The 20,640-nt window shown below is 47.6% G+C and overlaps 1 protein-coding gene across 1 annotated transcript in view; it reads left to right on the top strand.

Annotated features, from left to right (window-relative positions):
• Positions 1-545: 545 nt before the first annotated feature.
• The window catches only part of SCML4 (Scm polycomb group protein like 4), a gene marked incomplete at both ends in the record, with an annotated part of 89,658 nt that continues 69,563 nt past the window's right edge, over positions 546-20,640 (top strand). Inside the window, 3 exon segments of the mRNA XM_080938297.1 lie at positions 546-592; positions 594-694; positions 697-723. Of these exon segments, the coding sequence (XP_080794423.1) occupies positions 546-592; positions 594-694; positions 697-723 (175 nt within the window).

Here is a 20,640-nt window from a genome sequence, read left to right as displayed (position 1 = left end):
CCCTCCCTCCTTCCTGTCTGCTTGTGTTTCTTTCTTTTCCCCCAAAGCCAAACATTAGCCTTGTGCAGATCACAACGGTCTTACAAGCCTGGTGTGGCCCTCACTGCTGCAGGACTGGGACAAAGAGATGATGTTACAGTCTGGTTTCTATGGCAACGGAGGAGGGGTAATGAAAACTGAAATGCAGGAAACACCCATTCTGACTATTGTGACATAATTCAGTTTATTACAAGGAAGTAACTATCAGGAAGCAGAAGTGTCATCACGGGGCAGCTCCTGTCCACTAAAAGCTGCACTGTGTATTTCTCTTAGCTGGTCTGTACAGGGGAAAGAAACACATCTCACACACACACACACACACACACACACACACACACACACACACACAGTCCTCGCTTTCTGCATGTAAAATGTGTGTTTCTTTAGAAGCCAGTGGTTGGCTGGTTTTCCGGACATGATGTGGTTGAAGCTGTCATCGTAATGGAAATTCACTGCTGTAGCTATGGTAAATCGAGTGTTCTGCCTGTGCTGAATGCATTAGTCTAATGAGATGTTTGCAGCGGCGAGCAGGGCTGCTGGAGACTGGCTGTGAGCGGGAGCACACACGGGTGGAGGCTAGCTTGTGCCATACCCGCAGTACGTGTGCAGGAAGTCACCTGTCTCCTAAGCCAACACTCCCGACCTCATCAACACCCTGATCAGGGCTGTGTGACCAAACTGTAGGTAAGGGAGATGCATGCCGAGGGCGTGCCGCGACACACTGTACGGCTCTTTCTCTTTGGGCTGTCAGCACAACAGGTTACCTGCGTCAGTTTATCTTGGGAGGGTTTGCATGCCTGCCTTGTGGCAATGCATGAGCGTCTGGTGCTAAGACTACTGAGCCCAGCGGGTGAACTTCAGATCCTAACATGCAAAACACAATGTTTGATTTCTTAACTATATCTCAAAGGAAGACGGAAGACAGAAACATACAGTTTATAACCATTTTTGATATGTACACACTTACCGATCTTTAAGTCTGCATGTAAATATGGGCAAAGTTTTTATTTTTTTAAACAGGAACTCAGATAACTGCTTCTTTTTTTTTTCCTAATAATAATTTTGCCTCATTTTGTTTTGTTAATTTAAAGATTATAGTATGGTTTAGGTTACAAATATTTACTTAAAATTTATTATTAATATTGGCGTGATATAAGCACTCACCAAAGCATTTGTTTTTAAGTTGGATTTTATTTACTTATGTTAAATGTTGCCGATGAGATATTTCATGTGTTTCTGTTGGTTGCTAATTTACCAGTCATAGATAAAGATAGTATTAATTGCTTACAAGTTACTGTTAGTTTTTTAGAAGGAAAAAAAAAAAAAAAAAACTCAGGTTAGTATGGAATATTTGGAGTTTTCCCAAGTCCAAAGACAAAGTCGCCTTCTTCCCCCACACAGCACTATATGACCCAAACCAATTTCCAGTGGTTCTGCCTGTGGCCCTGGGTGTCTTGTCCTGGTTGCTCTGTGGATGAACAGGACCAGTGGGTTCGGTGCTGAACGGACTGCTGAGTAAGCAATCTTTACTCATCACCGATGCCTTTGACTCTAAGTTCTTGCTGTTACCTGTGACAAAAAACCAGAGGTGGCTTGCTGTGGTGTCATAGGGCTAAGACCATAAGCAGCTGAGAGCAACAGGACTTTGTAGCTGGGATACTTGAAAAGTGATCCAGATGTGGCTGTTGTGTGTTGTGTCTTTAATTCCTTTCTCAATTAGGAAACAATTTATTTTTCTCTTTTGAAGGGCAAGAGACAGTTCCTTTCCCTCCTCAAGACTTTCTCTCTTCTCATTAAAAACAAAACAAAACGGCTGTCTGGAGAACTTGTGGAAGGATGGAGGTGCACGACACAGACCGTGCTTTATGGGACATTTCGTGTGTTTGTTGCTTGGCAGAAATGGCTCTGTCTATCTGAGTAACAGCTACTGGGTAGAAGTTGCCTAGAAAACTCAGCAGTGAGTGGTCAGAATGCAGCTAAAATGTAAACATAGCTCCCCCCTTGCAGAGAGGCTGCTTGGTAGCTTTATGATCTGCCTTTAAAATATAGCCGTCAAATATTTTAAAAACTGCATGTTTTCTATCACTCTTAGCATTTCATGTGTGTGGGAACCTTCTCCAAGTATCCGCCTGTCTGACCTGTGTCCACGAAAATCCCAAATTTTAGTTGTTGTATCCCATTTAGATTTCTCACCCGTGGTGGGGTGGCGAGCAGGCGAGTGCGGCTTCCTTCTGCACTGTCTTTCTGCAATCCATCTACCAGCAGTGGTTTCACTTTCTGGTTCTGGTTGTGGGGCTGAGGGTTGGAGGTCACAGGTGATCAGCTTCTGGGAAACAAGCCAAACTCAAATGTTGTCACCTCAACTCATCCGCTTTGATCTTGCCAATCAAAACACCAAGGACTTTTAATGTATTCCGTACTGTTTGCGTGTGATAAAAATTCGAACAATACCCCCAAGGACAAAGACAGAAGTTTTAAATTTTTTTTTTTTTTTGGCTAAATGGTTGGAAAAAATCATGACCAGATTACCTTAAACCTTTCATAACATGGTGGTTTTTATTTGTTTCTTTTTAATCTTAATGTTGGATCTCAAATGCGTTAACTGTGTAAGTTTAAGGAAATATGACAAGGAATGTCCACTGAAGAACAGCGTTCATATTGGAAAGCTGGGGCGTTGAACACAAAATTTAGGGTGCTTCTTAGGTCTGTCTACAGTCTTGCCAGACCAAGGGCATCTCTCTCTCTCTCTCTCTCTCTCTCTCTCTCTCCTCGGCACACGCTTTAGAACAAGCAGCTACCTCTGAGAACTTGAACAAACCAAGACCGTGTACTCCTTGGGGATTAGAATTCTAACTTCCTCTTGCTGAATCTTAGATTTAGTTGGAGAACGGATTTGGGATGAAGATGAAGACAGACCCCTTTCCCATGAGGGACTGTAAAATTGTTTTCCTGTTCCAGGAGTGATGTTTATATTAACAGGCTCCTGTCAGGTGTGAGCATATATAGGCTTCTTTCTATTGATGGGCAAATTCAGTATTTTTGAGAAAGCTGTTTTAAAAAAAAGATTCTTTGGATATTTTATGTCTTAATCCAGAAGTCTCCCAAGAGACTTTGAAATGTACACGTTTCCCCTTCTTTTAAGATGTTTTTGTTGCTTTCAGAGACAGGTGAGGAGAGACGGGAAAGGGGGGATTCAAATCTTTCCTAGAAGGAAGAATCATCAGATGGTTTGGTACAAATATAAAGTTACAGAAGCCGCAAGGGTGTCTAGTAAATTACTCTAAATTTTAATTAATGAGACACAAAAGCCATACTACAAGCTTTAAAAATTACCCTTTTATCAATAAGGTGATAATTAACTTTCTCTAGAATTAGCGATTCTCTGAGCCCCGGGCAGTATGCCGCCTGCTAAGTTCTTTGGAATGCTGCCAATTTCTAACAATTGGTCTCTTGGCAAAGCCAGTGATTTTTAATTCAAATATCTATTGTGGCATTTTCAGTTGTGGCTCAAAGACCATTAAGATCACTCAAATCCCGGCGGAATTCGGAGACCCGGAGTAGCTCGGAATATTTGGGTTGCACTAGAATTAGTTATTTTCTGGTTCTTCATTTTCCCAGTTCTACATTTTCCTCGGCAAACCCAGTCTTCTGGCTGGAAGCCGAGGTGCTGTAATAAGGTTTGCGGGCACACGCACCCCACCCCCACCCCCCACCCCCCACCCGGCTTCATTCACGTTGGCTTTATCTCGGTTTCAGTTCTGGAGAGTAGGTGTGTTCCCTTACATTCCTGCAAGCTTTGCCCCGGGTGGGTCACCAGATGCAAAGACTTATGTGGAGACTAAAAGGAGACCTTTTTTGGTTGTGCCCAGGGGGTTACTATTTGGTCGATTTACCCATAGATGGCTGCTGGGTGTAGGAGCCAGCCCTCATATCTCAGAGGAGCCCCCGGCACGTGCGCGCGCACACACAAACACGCGCGCGCGCACGGGCACACACACCTTTTTGGTCAGGCTGGGATGCTAGGTCTAGGCAGTCAGTTCCCACTGAGACAAAGCGCCCCGCCTTCACTCAGTGTGCCCTTTGGAATAAAGCGGCTCCCTGCAACCAGGAGGAGCCTTTTAGCTACAGCTAAAGACAAGACACTCCTCACGTTGTGGGGTGGTTACAGTTTGGGTTATTCTTTCAGAGTAGAAAGGATTTATCACCCAGGGGCAGTCCTGAGTTTGTACTAAACTAAAAAAGTCATTCCACGGACTCCTGGTGTTGCCCTGAAGCCACGGGAGTGTGCCCTTGGCTCTCCGGCGGGCCTCTGTGGTGTAGCCTCTCTTCCCTCAGGCTGCTGCAGTATCCCGGCATCTGTGCTGCAAACCTCTGTCCACCTCTCTTCACCTCCACAGTCCCTCAGCCACCCTCTTTCAGAAAGGTTCACTTACGGAGGCCGCGCGCTAAGGCGATGGTTTGGCCGCCGCGTTTATTATAGATCAGGTAGCCGACCGGACTCAGTTGCGCTGTTGTGTGTGGTAATTGGCAATGGGTGCTGGAATAGATCCCCAGAGAAGAGCTTTAGAAAATGTTCAGCTGACAGTGCATATGTAGAAGGAAGGCTTTTCTTTCGTCTTCCTCTTTTACATACATGCCAGCCCAGGACATCATGTCTATAATGAGAAAGCCAGGATTAAACGCAAGATGTGTGTTTCCCTAATATCCAGAGCCGTGCCCTGGGTCTATTCCCCAGAGTGGCTGTATCTGAGGCTCTCCCATGGCACTAGCCCCTAAGCCAGCCTGGGGTGGCCTCAGGATTTGAATCCTGTTTTGACTGGCAGCCTATGCCTCTGTGGGCAAGAAAAGGAAGAAATGGAGAGAAAACACATGGTGGAAGTCAGCTGTGGGAATTCATGCTTTTGATTTCTGGAAGTGAGATTAGAAGTTTATGTAACCGAAACATCCCTTTAGACCTAACTATTTCTGGGCTACTACATATCTGATGCAAAACTTATTCTTTGTGTGTTTATGTATGTGCACGTGCATGTATGCATGTGTGTATTTGTGTTTATGGAAACCAGAGGTTAATATCAAGTATCTTTCTCAATAGCTCTCCTGCTGTGTGAGGCTCTCATGAACCTGGATCTTACTGATTGTCTAGACTGGCTGGGCCAGTGGCCCCAGAAGTCTCTTGTCTCTGCTTCCTAGTGCTGGGATTCCGTGCTGACATCATCATGGCTGGCTTGTTATGTAGGTGCAGGGAATCCAAACTTGGTCTTCACGCTTGCTCAGTCAGTTCGCCGGCCGGACTGAGACATCTCCAGCCCCGGCTCATCCTCCTCATTGGCTTTCCTGAGGAGAGGCTGCCTTCTTAACCTCACTGTTCCTTAGGCTCTGCTCTCTTCCTTGTCGAGAACTCATGTGTGCTGGTTTAATGAGAGCAAATGAGGATAATTTCTCTTCAGAAAGGAGAGTGAGGAATTGAGTGTCGTCTGGGATGTGTAGATGGGAGGTTGCTGGTGACAGTGGTGGCACACATGGAAGGTCCTTTCTTTTCCTGCCCCCTCCCCCCTTAGGTGGAAGTCGTTTGGCACAAGTCCAGGAAAGGGTAAAACAACTGGAGGAAAAGGCACATTCATAAAGGTCTGCTCTGAGTGTGTGTGTGTGCATGTGAGAGTGTTTGTGTGTGACTGTGCATGCACCTGTGTGTATGTGAGTATGTGTATGTTCATGTGTTCATGTGTGTATGTGCTTGTGAGAGTGTTTATGTGTGACTGTGCGTGCACCTGTGTGTATGTGAGTATATGTATGTTCATGTGTGTGTGTGCATGTGAGAGTGTTTGTGGGTGATTGTGTGTGTGTAGAGGGTATGTATTGTGCTGTATGTTCCACATGTTATTGTTAGTGTGAGTGTTGGACTGTGTGCATACAGGTACACATGTTCTTGAGTGTGTGTGTGTGTCCCCAGCAGGAGTCCAAATCTCTGTTCAGATCACATGTTAGGAACTTGAATTCTTACTAACTTGTTTGAGACCAGGATAGTGAGAAATAAATTAGAACTCTGATCATTTGAAATACATATAACTATTTCTGTTCATAGGTCAGATCATTTTTATAACTACATGTGCCATTTTCAAGGCTGTAAAGAAGTATTTCCATCAGATCAGAGCCTGGCTGTTCCTGGTTGATTTTAACAGAAGGCATTGCAAGTTAGTTATGTGGCTCCCTAAACCCAGTTAAGCAAACCCAGGACCGATGTAGGCTGAAGTTTCCTTCTTCTGATCCCTGCTTTATGCAGCCAACCCCAGGGTTCAGGGTTCCTTTCCTCTTCCCTGAACACTGATAATGTATACTGTAAGAAGCATTTGGATGGGGACCACGGGCCCAAGTAGGCCCCCGTTTTCCAGCCAGCTCACTCTGGTTTAGGAATCAGAAGGCTAAAAAATAGCAATCAAAACTAGACACTTGAGGGAAAAACACTGGATATCCGAAGAAAGAGTAAAAAGCAAGAATTTATAATCTGAGCCATTGTCCCCAGGCAAACCCCAGACACCCCCATGGTGTGTGACTGAAGGCCTGCCTCTGAGAGCAGCAGGCTTGGCCTCTGTGCAGCATCTCTGTGGGTCCAGACAGCTCGGCCTCTGTCTTCCCTCTCTAGTTGTAAACAAAGGCATCTTCCCTCCAGCACTTCCCCACCTTCCCTTTCCAGCAACGTCTCTATCTTCCTAGGGCTCACATCTGCCCTCAGAACAGCTCAGGGTAGATCTGTGGAGCTGCAGAGATTTTACTTTCAAAAGCCAGCTGACTGTCTCCCAGCGTGACCTGGGCCTGTACTGGGGTGTTCTTGAAACTTCTAGAACTTCTCTTCCTTCCTAGAGATGGTTTTCTTAGTCACCCCTCACTGCCCAGGCAGTTTGGATGAAGCAGAACACTAAAACAGGCTGAGCAACTGCTAAGTTATTAGGAACTAGTAAATCTCTACAGTAATTTGTTGAGACAGCCTAACACCACAAATACCTTGTCCAGTCCACTTAGGACGCCAACCCAATAAGGAGTTGTTCTTATCTATCGTTCAGAAGGGGACACTGAGTCTTCATTAAATAGCTTGCTGAAGACTGTGGCTGTGTATAATCTGCCTTCTCCACTTTGAACAGTGGACCTGGGCATTTCGCTCACAAAGGATGAGAAGAAAGCTCTCTCACGACCAGCACTAGCTGTTCCTGCTCAGCCAGGCTGGGTTGTTCCAGATCCTGCCTACCTCCAAGAGGAAACCACTTGCTATTGCTTCTCGGCCTTTTGGGCTAAGATCAAGTGTAGGAAACCACTTGCTGCCTTCCTACTTGGAAAGGCGGCATGCGGCACAGAAATCCTTGTTGTTCAAGCAGGGAGCCCTCCCTGCTGCCTTTGGATCAGAAATACTTTTAATACCCTGGATGCAAACCTGAAGTGAAGGTCCTGGGTGACATAACCAGCCACGCCCACAGTCTTCTGTAAGCGGCCTATCTCCAAAGATAGTCACATTGCCCGTTAGGGTGTCAGCACATGCAACACAAACCAGCCAGTGGCAGTGCTTACCTAAGTCTGGCTTGTTTTCATCCACATTCCTGTAAATACCATGGAAACTGTGCCTTCTAATGGCCTCTCCACTGAGCAGATGCCTACATTTCATGGCCTCTCTTGCTCCTGCTATACTCACTCCAGATATGCACGGATCCACAGAGGTTCCAGCTCTACCCCGCAGCAGAAAACGTGGCCTTCACATCCCCAAACCCCTTTAAACAAGAATCCCGTTTCCTCTTTCCCCTTTACTATTCCCACCTCCTCCATGGTACACAGTTCACAAAGTCCATAAGACAGATGAGACCTCCCAAAAGAGGGATACACTGGCTGTGCTAGGTTCACACTTGCTGCCACGGTGTCCGACCTGTTAGTGGAACACAAAGACCCTTTCCCAGAGGTCAGGATCCACCCTAAGACGCTTCAAATGCCAACTGATGCTGAGAGTTCCGGATACACGGAAATGATGAGTCAAACTTTCAGGCCAGGTTTTCTCTGCTCCAGTTCTGTTCTGCTCTGTTGGCTAGACTCCAGGTGAGACGTTCCACTGCCTAAGTCTGAGATCCTTTGAACTGAACATCTAGATGTGGTACCAGTGCCTGTGGCAGGGTCAGGACTGAAGTCCTGCTCTCCTGAATCCTCTGCCAAAGCCAACGGTGGCCAGTCATTCTGAGGACATCTTAATTTGATGGTGAACAAGGTGGTGTCAGGCATGAACAGCTTCCAAAAAGCATTACCGGTAACACCGACTCCAGCTCACATGGGGTGGGTGCTGTGGGTGGTTGGATGACGACTACTCAATTACATGGGGCTGCTAAGCCTGAGAGGAAGGCTCACTAGTGCAGTTTGCCTGGGCATTAGAGATAGTCCTGGAGATTTTGATTTTCTTTGTCCACATTTCATAGCATCCACCTCAACTGGAGATTTCTTAGGTATCCTGATCCCTTGCCTGGTGTGGCAGGCAGTGTGCAGACAGCCATGGGAAGAAATGGAGTGTGGGTAACCTTGATTTGGGGTTCTTACTGACAGGGGCCTTGTACTGGCTGGTTTTGTGTCAACTTGACACAAGCTGGAATTATCACAGAGAAAGGAGCCTCAGTTGAGGAAATGCCTCCATGAGATCCAGCTGTAAGGCATTTTCTCAACTAGTGATCAAGGGGGGAGGGCCCAGCCCATTGTGGGTGGTGCCATCCCTGGGCTGGTAGACCTGGGTTCTATAAGAAAGCAGGCTGAGCAAGGCAGGGGAGCAAGCCAGTAAGCAACATCCCTCCATGGCCTCTGCTTCAGCTCCTGCTTCCTGACCTGCTTGGGTTCCAGTCCTGACTTCCTCTGGTGATGAACAGCAATGTGGAAGTGTAAGCTGAATAAACCCTTTCCTCCCCAACTTGCTTCTTGGTCATGATGATTATGCAGGAATAGAAACCCTGACTAAGACAGGCCTCCAGGATAGAAGCAGATGCCAGGCAGATAGATGTCTGTCCCTGACCTGAAGAGAAACCCTGGCTAGCGACCCCTTTCATGCCAAGCCTGCAAGCATTAGAGGGGGACACTATATTTTCTGGATGCATCAGTAGATCTTTGAACATGGGAGGAAGGAGTCACTGGAAGCAGTTATGAGCCTGAGGCTCTCTGTGGCTGGCCCCATCGTTGAGCTGGAATATCAACTGTTCTAAAGGACATCCTTGGTTATTTGTGGTATAGAAAACCTAACCTTAGCATTCCAACCCCCTTCCCCACACCTCTTCCTCCTTTGTTCTGTCCTCATTAAAAGTATCATGGCCTCCCTCCTCAACTACCTGAGTAACAGTTGTGAAGACCCAACTTTCCGCACACCATGACTTCAAGTCTGAAATCAAGACTTTATGGATGCGACTTTTAAGAGAGCTTCCTGCTTCCTATGCCCCACCGACTCCCTGTTGCCACTCAGGCTTCATGGCACCGTCAGGAGACCACAGCACGGCACCTTCACATCTGGTTCCTTCTTCTTTTAGCCAGTTTTGCACATTGCAGTAATGATACCATCCCAAGACCCATGATTTGATTATCTCAGCCTGTTGTATGATAAAAAGCCTTGGATTGGATAACATAGATAACAGAAGTCTGTTTCTCATAGACCTGGAGTTAGACAGTCTAAGGTCAGAGTGGGAGTGATGTCAGCTTCCAAGATGGCGTCATGTTTCTGGGTCCTTCAGACAAGACACAGTATCATCTGTAAGAAGGGAGGGAAGAGGCAGGGAGTGGTTCATAAGACTTGAGTCCTTTTATGGGAGGAGAGCCTTCATGGCTTAATTACTCCCCAAAGGTGACACACTTCAATCCAGTGGCAATTGAGAGCTAACTTCAGCATGAATTTTGTAAATCACAGTGTCTTGGTCACTCAACATGTTTTCCCCTACACATTTGTGTGTGTGTGTGTGTGTGTGTGTGTGTGTGTGTGTGTGTGTGTCTGTGTTTGGGTATGTATATGGAATAGTGTGTGTGTATGTGTGTTTAGGTATGTATATAGCATGGTGTGTATGTGTGTGTTAGGTGTGTATATAGCATGGTGTGTATGTGTGTGTTAGGTGTGTATATAGCATGGTGTGTATGTGTGTGTTAGGTGTGTATATAGCATGGTGTGTATGTGTGTGTTAGGTGTGTATATAGCATGGTGTGTGTGTGTTGGGTATGTATATAGAATGGTGTGTGTGTGTTGGGTGTGTATATAGCATGGCGTGTGTAGGTCGGAGGACAACCTCTGGAGTCAGTTCGTTCTTTCCATCATGTGGGTCTCAGGAAGTGAATCAGGTCAGCAGGCTCAGGGAGAGCTTCTCCAGCTGCTAAGCCATGCCACCGCCAGCTCGACACTTACAACCCCAGATCCCGTTACTTACACTTGGTTGCCCAACACTTTATTTCCTGTGTCCTCAACCACATCATCGCAGTATATGTCTACTGCTTCTAATTACCTAGTCATGGGTGAGCCCTGGGAACACATGTCCAGTGCATGTGCGGTGGTGGACTGCGGTACTCCACGATGCTAATGCTGCGCAGTCACTCGGCGTGGGTATTATAAGGAAAGGGACATATGAAAATACTTGCTGAGCCTTTCCTGCCCCTCCCCCCCCAAGACCGCACCCGTCCTGTCTTTCTGTGCCCTGGCATTCTCTTCTGTCACTTCTTCATGTGATGACATTCTGTGTGAGGACGAAGGCAGACAGGAGGAGGAAGAGGATTGGGGAGTAATAAGACTCAATCCCGAATATCATGCAATTATTAGGTTAATGCAATTTGGAACATGATGGGTGAGTAAAGTTGTTTACTTCCCCTCGGGCTGTAATTACTTCTCAGAGGTGCGTAGGTTGTTGAATTTTAGTCAACAGAAAATAGCACGGCTCTCTGAGTTGGAGCAGTTGCAAGAGCCTAGTCATCTTACAGGAGCAGGATGGAAGATAATCTCAGCTGAGTGGAGCTAGTCCTATCCGGGGCAGCACTGCCAGGACCTGTGCCCAGGAGCTGTGCGCACAGGCTGCAAACCAAGTCTGGGAGCCACAAAGACATGGCCAAGCTTTTCTCCTTGCCCAGCCCGGGGGAGAGAGCAAGTGACACTCACTTTTTAAATATCCCCACCAGTGTGTGAACTGGGTCAGTAAATATGACAATAAGAACAAAATGGGACAAGAAAGACTGAGGCAGCATTTCGTTAACCTGCGTGGAGTATTAGCCAAGGCTTTCCGAGTCCTCAGCAATGGAGCTGCTGCTGCAGGCATTTTAATTAGAGGCCCTGGGAATATCGGGGGGGGGGGGGGGCTCTGGTAGTGGAGGAGGGCCTAGCCCTTCTAAGTGGACCCAAGGCAAGCCTTCATCTAGAGCCTGTGTGGCTATTAGGGAGTCTTGCTAGGGGTGGGGGTTAGGGAGGAGAGCCAAGAGTTTCTGAGAGGAGAGGGTGGGGCTCCGTGGGCTTGTGTCCAACAGCAATTAGCTTTTCAGCTGTCAGCGCCCTGGCCCTTGTCTGAACAAAATGGTAACAAAGATTGACAGGAAGGCTTCAGCCCATGATGGACACCAAAACATTTTTTTTAAAGGTTCTTTTTTTTCTTTTATCTTTCACCCTGTGACTTAAACATCACAGAAAGAATAAAGACATCACAAATGGAAAGCAGCTAGCACACTTGGTCCCTGACATTTGTGGGTATTAAGCAGAGAATGCTTAGGCACATTTCACCAAAGAACTCTCCAGCTCCTGAAGACTCATTTCAGATTCCTCCTCATCACCCCCAGTGCTGCTACAACAAAGGGGGATCTGAACCCAAGGTGAGGGGGACGGCACCTCTGTCCCACAGGCTCAAGGGGAGGGCCCTGTGCTCTGCCAGCTACAGACACCAATTGCACAAAGAGCCAAGAACCAAGAGGAACAGATGGCAGCTTCCTAGAGTCATGGGGTCTGTCACCAGCACTGGGTGTCCTTCTAGCTTGCAGCTGGGACACAGTGCATGACACAGGGGGGTTAAATGGGGATGAAAGGTTTGTGCCAAGCCAGGATGAGAGTTTGGTACTCAATGCCAGCACTTTGGTGACAGCTCAGGGACACAGGTGCTAGCATTGGACACCGAGTCCTGAAGACTCAATGACAGTGGGTCCACCCTCTGGGAACACGAGGGGGGGATGGGCCAGCATGTGGGGGTTGAGGGAGTGGGGAAGGGCATCTCAGGAGGTCAGTGGAGAGAGAGGTCAACCTGTAGAGTGGCTTTGATTTATTCATTAGCATGAAAGTCATTATCAGGTGCTTGTAATAGGTAAGACCCAGACTAGCTAGCTCTGGACACTTTAAGAACAGGTGTCTGCTAGAACAAGAGATGGGTCTTCTAACCCTTACAGACCCACAAAGTACTGCTTCCTGCCAATCGTGTGTGGTCCCATGGGCAGGTTCAGGCCCATCGCCAGTTCCCTGTTTCTGTAGATTGGGGTTTAACTATCATGTGTGAGATTTTCTCAATGAAAATACTCTGAGGGCAGCTACTTCCTTTTCTCCTATTGCCCATGAAGTCTAGGGTAAGCTGTTGGTGGTATTTTTAAAAGATCTATCATATCTGTCTATCTATCTATCATCTATTTATCATATCTGTCTGTCTGTCTGTCTGTATATATGTGCATGTGTGCACCTGTATAAGTTTCTGTGCTTCATGTGTGTTTAGTGCCTAGTGAGGCCAAAACAGTGTCGGATCTACTGGGGCTGGAGTTACAGATGGTCGTGGGTTGCTATGTGGGTTCTGGGAACTGAACCTGGGTGTGAGCACTCTTTACTACCGAACTATCTCTCTAGCCCCAGCTACTAGTGACAGCCCAGGATGGGAATTATAGCCCTGCCAATGTCCAGGTAGACAAGTCGCCCTCCTTGTCGCTGAATCTTGGCATGGTTGTGATTAGAGCGGGGATGACAATGCCAGATTAGCTGTCTATTGCGGCACCTGAAGTGGGAAGTTTGGGGTGCATTGGCAGGCTGAGCCCGTGCTCAGAGCCTGGGTTCCCTGGTTGACTGTCCTGAATTGAGAAGAGAATCTCTAACTTGTCTAAACATGTCTTACACACACACACACACACACACACACACACACAGGGAAGACTGTAGCTACAGGACACTCTTGAGTGTCACCTTCATGATACTTCCTGTTTTATTTCATGAGGAAAAAGGGGCATCTCCCTAGACAGTCCTCAGAGGCTTATGTTCAAACACAGTTGTAGAGCTCATAGCCAGTCTTCTCTCCGTGAGAACTGTGGACCCCGTTCTCTCTGATCATCCCTGTCCCAGTTTTGCCCTGCAGAGGATGATAAATGCTCTGGTCCCCGTGGTCACTGGAAAGACACTGCTTCAGTACCAAGCTGGTTTCTCATCAGCTCAGGTTGCCAGGGTTATAGCTGCCCTGTGCTCCTCAATCTGAGGGCCCGTAAAACAGTTCTGCACATGCGTGAGACTTGACATCACCCTCTGCTGAGCACAACTTACAACAGAGTCCAGCTGACAGTGCAGTTTTGGCTGGGCCTGAGCATAGCCAGTTTTCAGCTTTCCTTGATGCCTTTCATCTAACAGAAATATCAGGGCCCACGCCATCAGCCAGGATTAGAGTTCCAGGGTGCTGCATTAGCTGGTCCCAAAGTGTTTCCCCCTCTTCTATCAAAAAGTGAAGGAGCATGTTTTCTTCAGCTCCATCTTTCTCAGAGTTCATCACAGCAAGCATGGGGCCCTTACACCATGCACTCCATTTGTCACCCTCCACACTGCTCCCTCTGGCCCAGTTCCCCTCTGTTCCTGTCCTCAGAGACATGCTACAACACGGAAAAGGGCGACCTCATGGTGAGGAACACGTGCCCACGTTATCACGGGGTCGTGGGTCCTAGTGGACTCACACAGGGCCGAGGGAGTTACAAGCTCCAGCAAGGTGGCCAGTGCCCATGCCAGGGCCTGGCATGAGAGAAGCACCATTCAACAGTCTTCCGACTTTCTCTTCTGCAATCTGCTTAGTGCTGCGACTCTGTCTTTGGTGGATCGGGCTGTTGTTTATTGTTGTTGCTGGCTTTTTTTTTTTTATTTGTTTGTTACTCCCTTCCTCCTGTCTCTTCTTTGTTAAGGCCTGGTAACAATGGATGTGACACCCCGGGCCTGTAAAACTGGAACACTCACTCACCCACCCATTCAATATAAGCCCCTTCTGCTTTGGCTCCGTGCTTATCCTTACGGATACAAAGGTGGGAAGGGCATGACCTCACCCACGAGACACTCTTGGTCTAATTATGGTACAGAGCAGGAAGGCTGTCACGTCACAGGTGAGTCCCATGCATGGTGAGGCAGGCTATGCGGGGCACCATGCAAGAGGGACACAAGAGATCATGCCGAGGAAGTGCCCCCTGAACCTTTGGAGGGATCCCCTTGCATGTGCCTGGGCAGAGAAGAGATGGGAAAGGGATATGAGGGGAAGCAGCCTGTGCAGGGGAGTTCTGGAGGGAGGGGAGGTGCTGGAGCCGGCTTTGGGTGTGTCTCAGCTGCATCTTCTTCTATAGGCAGGAGTTGTCTCTACCAAAGGGGAAGTGAGTCTCTGCAAATCTACAAAACAGAGCTAGGCCAGAGGAGAGTAGTTTCTGGGAAGCAAGGGCCAGCAGAGGATCGGGAAGCTGGATCCAGCAATGGAGAAGGCCCTGCCTCCTAAGAGGAGCTCTTGAGGGTCTTTTACCACTACAGAAGGAAACCAGAAAGGAGAGGAGAGGGAAGGAGAAACTTAACTCTCCTGCCACCCCCAACCCCCACACTCAGATCACTCACCCCAACCCCACACTCAGACCACTCACCCCAACCCCCACACTCAGACCACTCACCCCAACCCCCACACTCAGATCACTCACCCCAACCCCCACACTCAGACCACTCACCCCAACCCCCACACTCAGACCACTCACCCCAACCCCCACACTCAGATCACTCACCCCAACCCCACACTCAGATCACTCACCCCAACCCCCACACTCAGACCACTCACCCCAACCCCACACTCAGATCACTCACCCAAACCCCACACTCAGATCACTCACCCCAACCCCACACTCAGATCACTCACCCCAACCCCCACACTCAGACCACTCACCCCAACCCCCACACTCAGACCACTCACCCCAACCCCCACACTCAGATCACTCACCCCAACCCCACACTCAGATCACTCACCCCAACCCCCACACTCAGACCACTCACCCCAACCCCACACTCAGATCACTCACCCAAACCCCACACTCAGATCACTCACTCCAACCCCACACTCAGATCACTCACCCCAACCTCCACACTCAGATTACTCACCCCAACCCCACACTCAGATCACTCACCCCAACCCCCACACTCAGATCACTCACCCCAACCTCCACACTCAGATCACTCACCCCAACCCCCACACTCAGACCACTCACCCCAACCCCCACACTCAGATCACTCACCCCAACCCCCACACTCAGACCACTCACCCCAACCCCCACACTCAGACCACTCACCCCAACCCCCACACTCAGATGGCCCCACCCCAACCCCCACACTCAGATCACTCTCACCTTAACCCCCACACTCAGATGGCCCCACCCCAACCCCCACACTCAGACCACTCACCCCAACCCCCACACTCAGATCACTCACCCCAACCCCCACACTCAGATGGCCCTACCCCAACCCCCACACTCAGATCACTCACCCAAACCCCACACTCAGATCACTCACTCCAACCCCACACTCAGATCACTCACCCCAACCCCCACACTCAGATCACTCACCCCAACCCCCACACTCAGATTACTCACCCCAACCCCACACTCAGATCACTCACCCAAACCCCACACTCAGATCACTCACTCCAACCCCCACACTCAGATCACTCACCCCAACCCCCACACTCAGATTACTCACCCCAACCCCACACTCAGATCACTCACCCAAACCCCACACTCAGATCACTCACCCCAACCCCCACACTCAGATCACTCACCCCAACCCCACACTCAGATCACCCCACTTGGCTGTGCTGCCCAGCTCCACGGTCATCTTTTGCTCTAAGCCTCACACCAGAGAGGTGCAGGTCTTCAACTCAGATAGAGACTGTATTCCATTGGCTCTAATCTGTCTTGGGGGCCCTAGTTTTGAAATACTTAAGAGACAAAAAAAAAAAAAAGAACCAAACAAACCCAAAAAACCAAAAAACAAGAAAAGGGGGGTATGGCCAGGTAATATCTTCTGTTAGAAGGAACTGCAAGAGTCAGTTTGGGAGATTAATAAAGGTGTGCATGGTGCTCATTTATGTGTATACTTAACTTTAGATAACTTAGAATAAGCACACAGTTTTACTGGGATTTTTACATACTGTGGTTTTAATCTGCACTTTTCCTCTATACTCCCCTTTGGACACTGCATTAGACAAGCCAGAATTCAAACTGAAGAGCAGAGCTCTGGAGCTTGTCTTGCCCTGGGATCTAGCCTCAGGCAATTGTGACCGTTAACACTAGGATTGTATCACCATGCCTCCTCTGAATTGGGTTACATTGTAGTTTTTAGTTATCCAAATTGAACACCATAGCTTTGTTTATCTTCAAATGAAATGAGTGTATCAGTACAGGCTGTAGTTAACCCCAAAGATGAGAGGAGAAAGCCCATCCACCCAAACCTTCATGGCTAAATTAATTGAAACAAACAATTAATTAAAGCAAGCTTTAAATTCATGTCATGAACTGTCTCCCCCTAAGGTGGGTTTAGAGAGGTCAGCACTGGATGTGAGGAAGATGAGGTTTTTATAAAGTTCAGAGGCAGGGGGTTTCCAAATGGGAGAAAAAGGGCGAGGCTACAGATACAGAAAATAATCATAACAACTTAGTTATAATGACCTCCTGGAACAAAGACATAGTTGCAAAGTGGGCATAACAAGGTAGTCATAACAACGGGTAGTCATAGTAACCTTTTCAAACAAAGGTAGTGTTGTAATGATTATAAACAGCTTCTTCTCAACAAAGGCAGTACAGAACCATTTGTACTTAAGATTACATGTGGAACACAGCCCAGTCCTTGAGAAACAGAGGTATAATTAAAAAACAAAAACAAAAACAAACTTTCTGTACAGTCAGGGTGAACCTTTTAAAATATGGTAAGGGCTGTAGTGGGGCTGTATGTTCTAACACTTAGAACACACACACACATACACACACACACACACACACACAGAGAGAGAGAGAGAGAGAGAGAGAGAGAGAGAGAGAGAGAGAGAGAGAGAGAGAGAGAGATTCCAGTTGTATCTCTACTCTGCTCAAAAATGCCCAGTGGCTCTATATCCAGCTTTTAAAAAATACGTTTTCAGGGCTGGAGAGATGGCTCAGTGGTTAAGAGCACTGTCTGCTCATCCAGAGGTCCTGAGTTCAATTCCCAATAACCACATGGTGGCTCACAACCATTATAACAAGAGTTGGTGTTCTCTTCTGGCCGGCAGGCGTAAGTGCAGGTGAAACTCTGCTGTATTATTATTATTATTATTATTATTATTATTATTATTATTATTATCATCATCATCATCATCATTATTAATAATATGTTCTCAGTGACCCAAGAATAGCAATACTGAGGTCCTCATTGTCTCTTCTACTTCATTCCCAACCTCGCTCCCTCATTTTGTCCCTGGCTTGTTTGTTTTGACACACCAAGTCCACACCTGCCTCAGGGATTTTACTTGTTTTGCTTCTCTCCTTCTTCATCACACGTCCTTAGGACTATAAGTGTCTTGGAGTTTGCTTGATTATCCTTTAATTAGAGACCCTCCCAGACCCTCCCTGCATTAGGTTTTAAGGCCATTTCTAAGTTTACCTTTGTGGCATTTCTCAGCATGTCTGGCTCCATGTCTGTCTTTAATGTTTGCTTCTTCCCACTGAAAGATAAGTTCCACAAGACCAGTAACAATGGTTGTCATTCAAACTGTATCCTTGGTGCCAGAATACTGCCAGGGAGTGGGTACTGGACAAACATTTGCTGAAGAAAGGATTGATGGCTGAGAGAATGGATGGACGCTGCAGAAAGACTCTGGACCTGCACTCCCATGCGCTTATCTCAACTAAGGGTTTACTGCTGTGCACAGACACCATGACCAAGCAACTCTTATAAGGATCAGAGTGTTACCCGTATCCTGGACCGCCCGCTGGCCAACCCTACTTGCCCTTGGGGAGAGGAGGTGAGGTGGCTCAGAATCATTAGAAAAGACTCTGGGAATAGGTGAGAAACACAGCAAGCTCCTCTGAACAGTCCTGTAAGCTCTTTTAATACCCTCCACCACACCCCATTGATCCCCAAAAAGCATTTCTTTTAAACTTTGGTTCCCAATTGGCTGGCATTGGCAGCATCAGCAATCCTTGGTTTCTCAGGCAGTCTTCAATTAGGTCTTCCTGCAGGAGATACCTCTGTGGCTGCGTCCCTCCTACCTCTGCCCCAGCATTTGTGCAGAGACGGCATGCAGTTTCTCCTACATCAGAGGTTCAGTCCATTATCATCAAGGCAGGAGTATGGCAGTGTCCAGGCAGGCATGGTGCAGGAGGAGCTGAGAGTTCTACACCTGGTTCTGAAGGCAAACAGAAGACTGGCTTCTGGGCAGCTAGAATGAGGGGCTTAAAACTCATGCCCCCAGTGATGCACTTCCTCCAACGAGGCCACACCTCCAAATAGTGCCACTCCCTGGGCCAAGCATATTCAAACCACCATAGCCATCCATCCCAATGTCACTCCCAGCTCTACAGACAGTAGGCTCTTTCAGAAATGTTCTCTTGTGAGCAAGTATACCAATAAGCCTCTGCCTCCAGGTAGATGTAGAAGCAGAGGGGTGATTGCTGGTCCTGGGAAGCCACAGGAAACATCTGGAACATTGTACACCATATTTGTCAATGGGGAAAGTGATGGAAACCTTAACAGACCATATTCCAGAAAGAAAGAAAGAAAAAAAAAAACCCCAGCTCTTTTACTATGTAATGGAGAGTTACATGAGAGTAGGTTTGCATCCTGGGACTCAGATAAGTATGGGGGGCAGGGATAGAGGAGGCTTCAGCTGGCCGGAGAGACACATGCTGAACCTCTGGAAGGACAGCCTGAGTGTGCTCAGATGGCAATCTGAGATGAGGAAGCCACCATGGGAGTTGGGGCTAGGGTGTCAGAGAGTGTCTGGAGACCAGGCAAGGAATGAGAGATGGTCCTTCCCTAGATTGAAGACTCCAAATGGAGATTGGTCTGGTTCTCATAGGAGGTTGCAGGGAGGGGCTGGAGTCTGGAAGACCCTGGGGTGCTGCCAGAAGACTAACCACAACAGCAATTTGGATAAGTTTAATATAAAACTCTCTAAGGCAGCGACTGCAGGGCAAGGTGGTTTTCCTGAGAGTAGAAATGGTAAGCAGCGATAAACTCAGAAACTCAGGCAAACCAGAAACACAGAGCCTGCAAACCAGCCTCTGCAAACCAGCCTCTGCAAACCAGCCTCTGCAAACCAGAAATCCAGAATTCTTTGTCTGGGGAGAGCGCTGTGAATGGGTACTAAGATCTGATGGTGAACCACCCCCTCTGCAGAACCCACTTGCCACCTTGTGGGAGAACAGTCCAGCGAGGAAGGTTCCTTCCTCCTCTCCCAGATGGGCAGTCCTCCCCAGGACCCTCTGACACTGGACAGACATCAAGGCAGGGCAAAGGGTGTGGAGTGGCAGATACCTTTAATTCCAGAGCTCGGGAGGGCGGGCTGGATGCCAGTCTGAGCTACAAGGTGAGACTAAATACCAGATGTTTCCACAGCAATCAGGAGGACCAAAGTTCAGACCCTGTTCCTGCGAGATAGAGGCAGAGCGGCCAGGTATCTAAGTTATTTGATGATGTTACAGACCAATGAGAGACCCCGTCTCAAACAAAAGATAGCTCCTGAGGAGCCACACCTGAGGTTCTCCTCTAACCTTTACACACATGTGTGCACATATGCATACAGGTACTGTTCCATCATGTAACACACACACACACACACACACACGCACTAATAAGAGTAAAACATTAAATAAAACTAATCAGAGAGAAAAAATAGTTTTTTTTTCCCCTTTGAGAAGCAATCAATATTAAGAATGTGCAAAACAATTGTATATTCAAAAAGCCTCAAGTTACAGGGTAAAGCTTGTAGCCCGGTTGTGAAGCACTGGTCTAACCCTCTCAGGAACCCCAGGTTTGGGCTGGAGAGATGGCTCAGTGGTTAAGAGCACTGACTGCCCTTCCAGAGGTCCTGAGTTCAAATCCCAGCAACCACATGGTGGCTCATAACCATCCGTAATGAAATCTGATACCCTCTTCTGGTGTGTCTGAAGACAGCTACAGTGTACCATACATTAAATAAATAAATCTTTAAAAAAAAGAAAAGCCCTGGGTTTGACTCTAGCATTGTAAAATAAATAAATAAAAACCCCAGCCTCCGACCGTTCTCCTTCCGTTTCTGAATTTTGTGATAAAGCATCACTGAAAAGGGACCAAATAGTTAAGACAAATTATACAGTACAGACAACGTC

Source organism: Micromys minutus (genome assembly GCF_963924665.1).
Source record: "Micromys minutus genome assembly, chromosome: 25".
In the NCBI taxonomy this organism is placed as follows: domain Eukaryota; kingdom Metazoa; phylum Chordata; class Mammalia; order Rodentia; family Muridae; genus Micromys; species Micromys minutus.
This window is presented reverse-complemented; position numbering and strand designations above follow the sequence as displayed.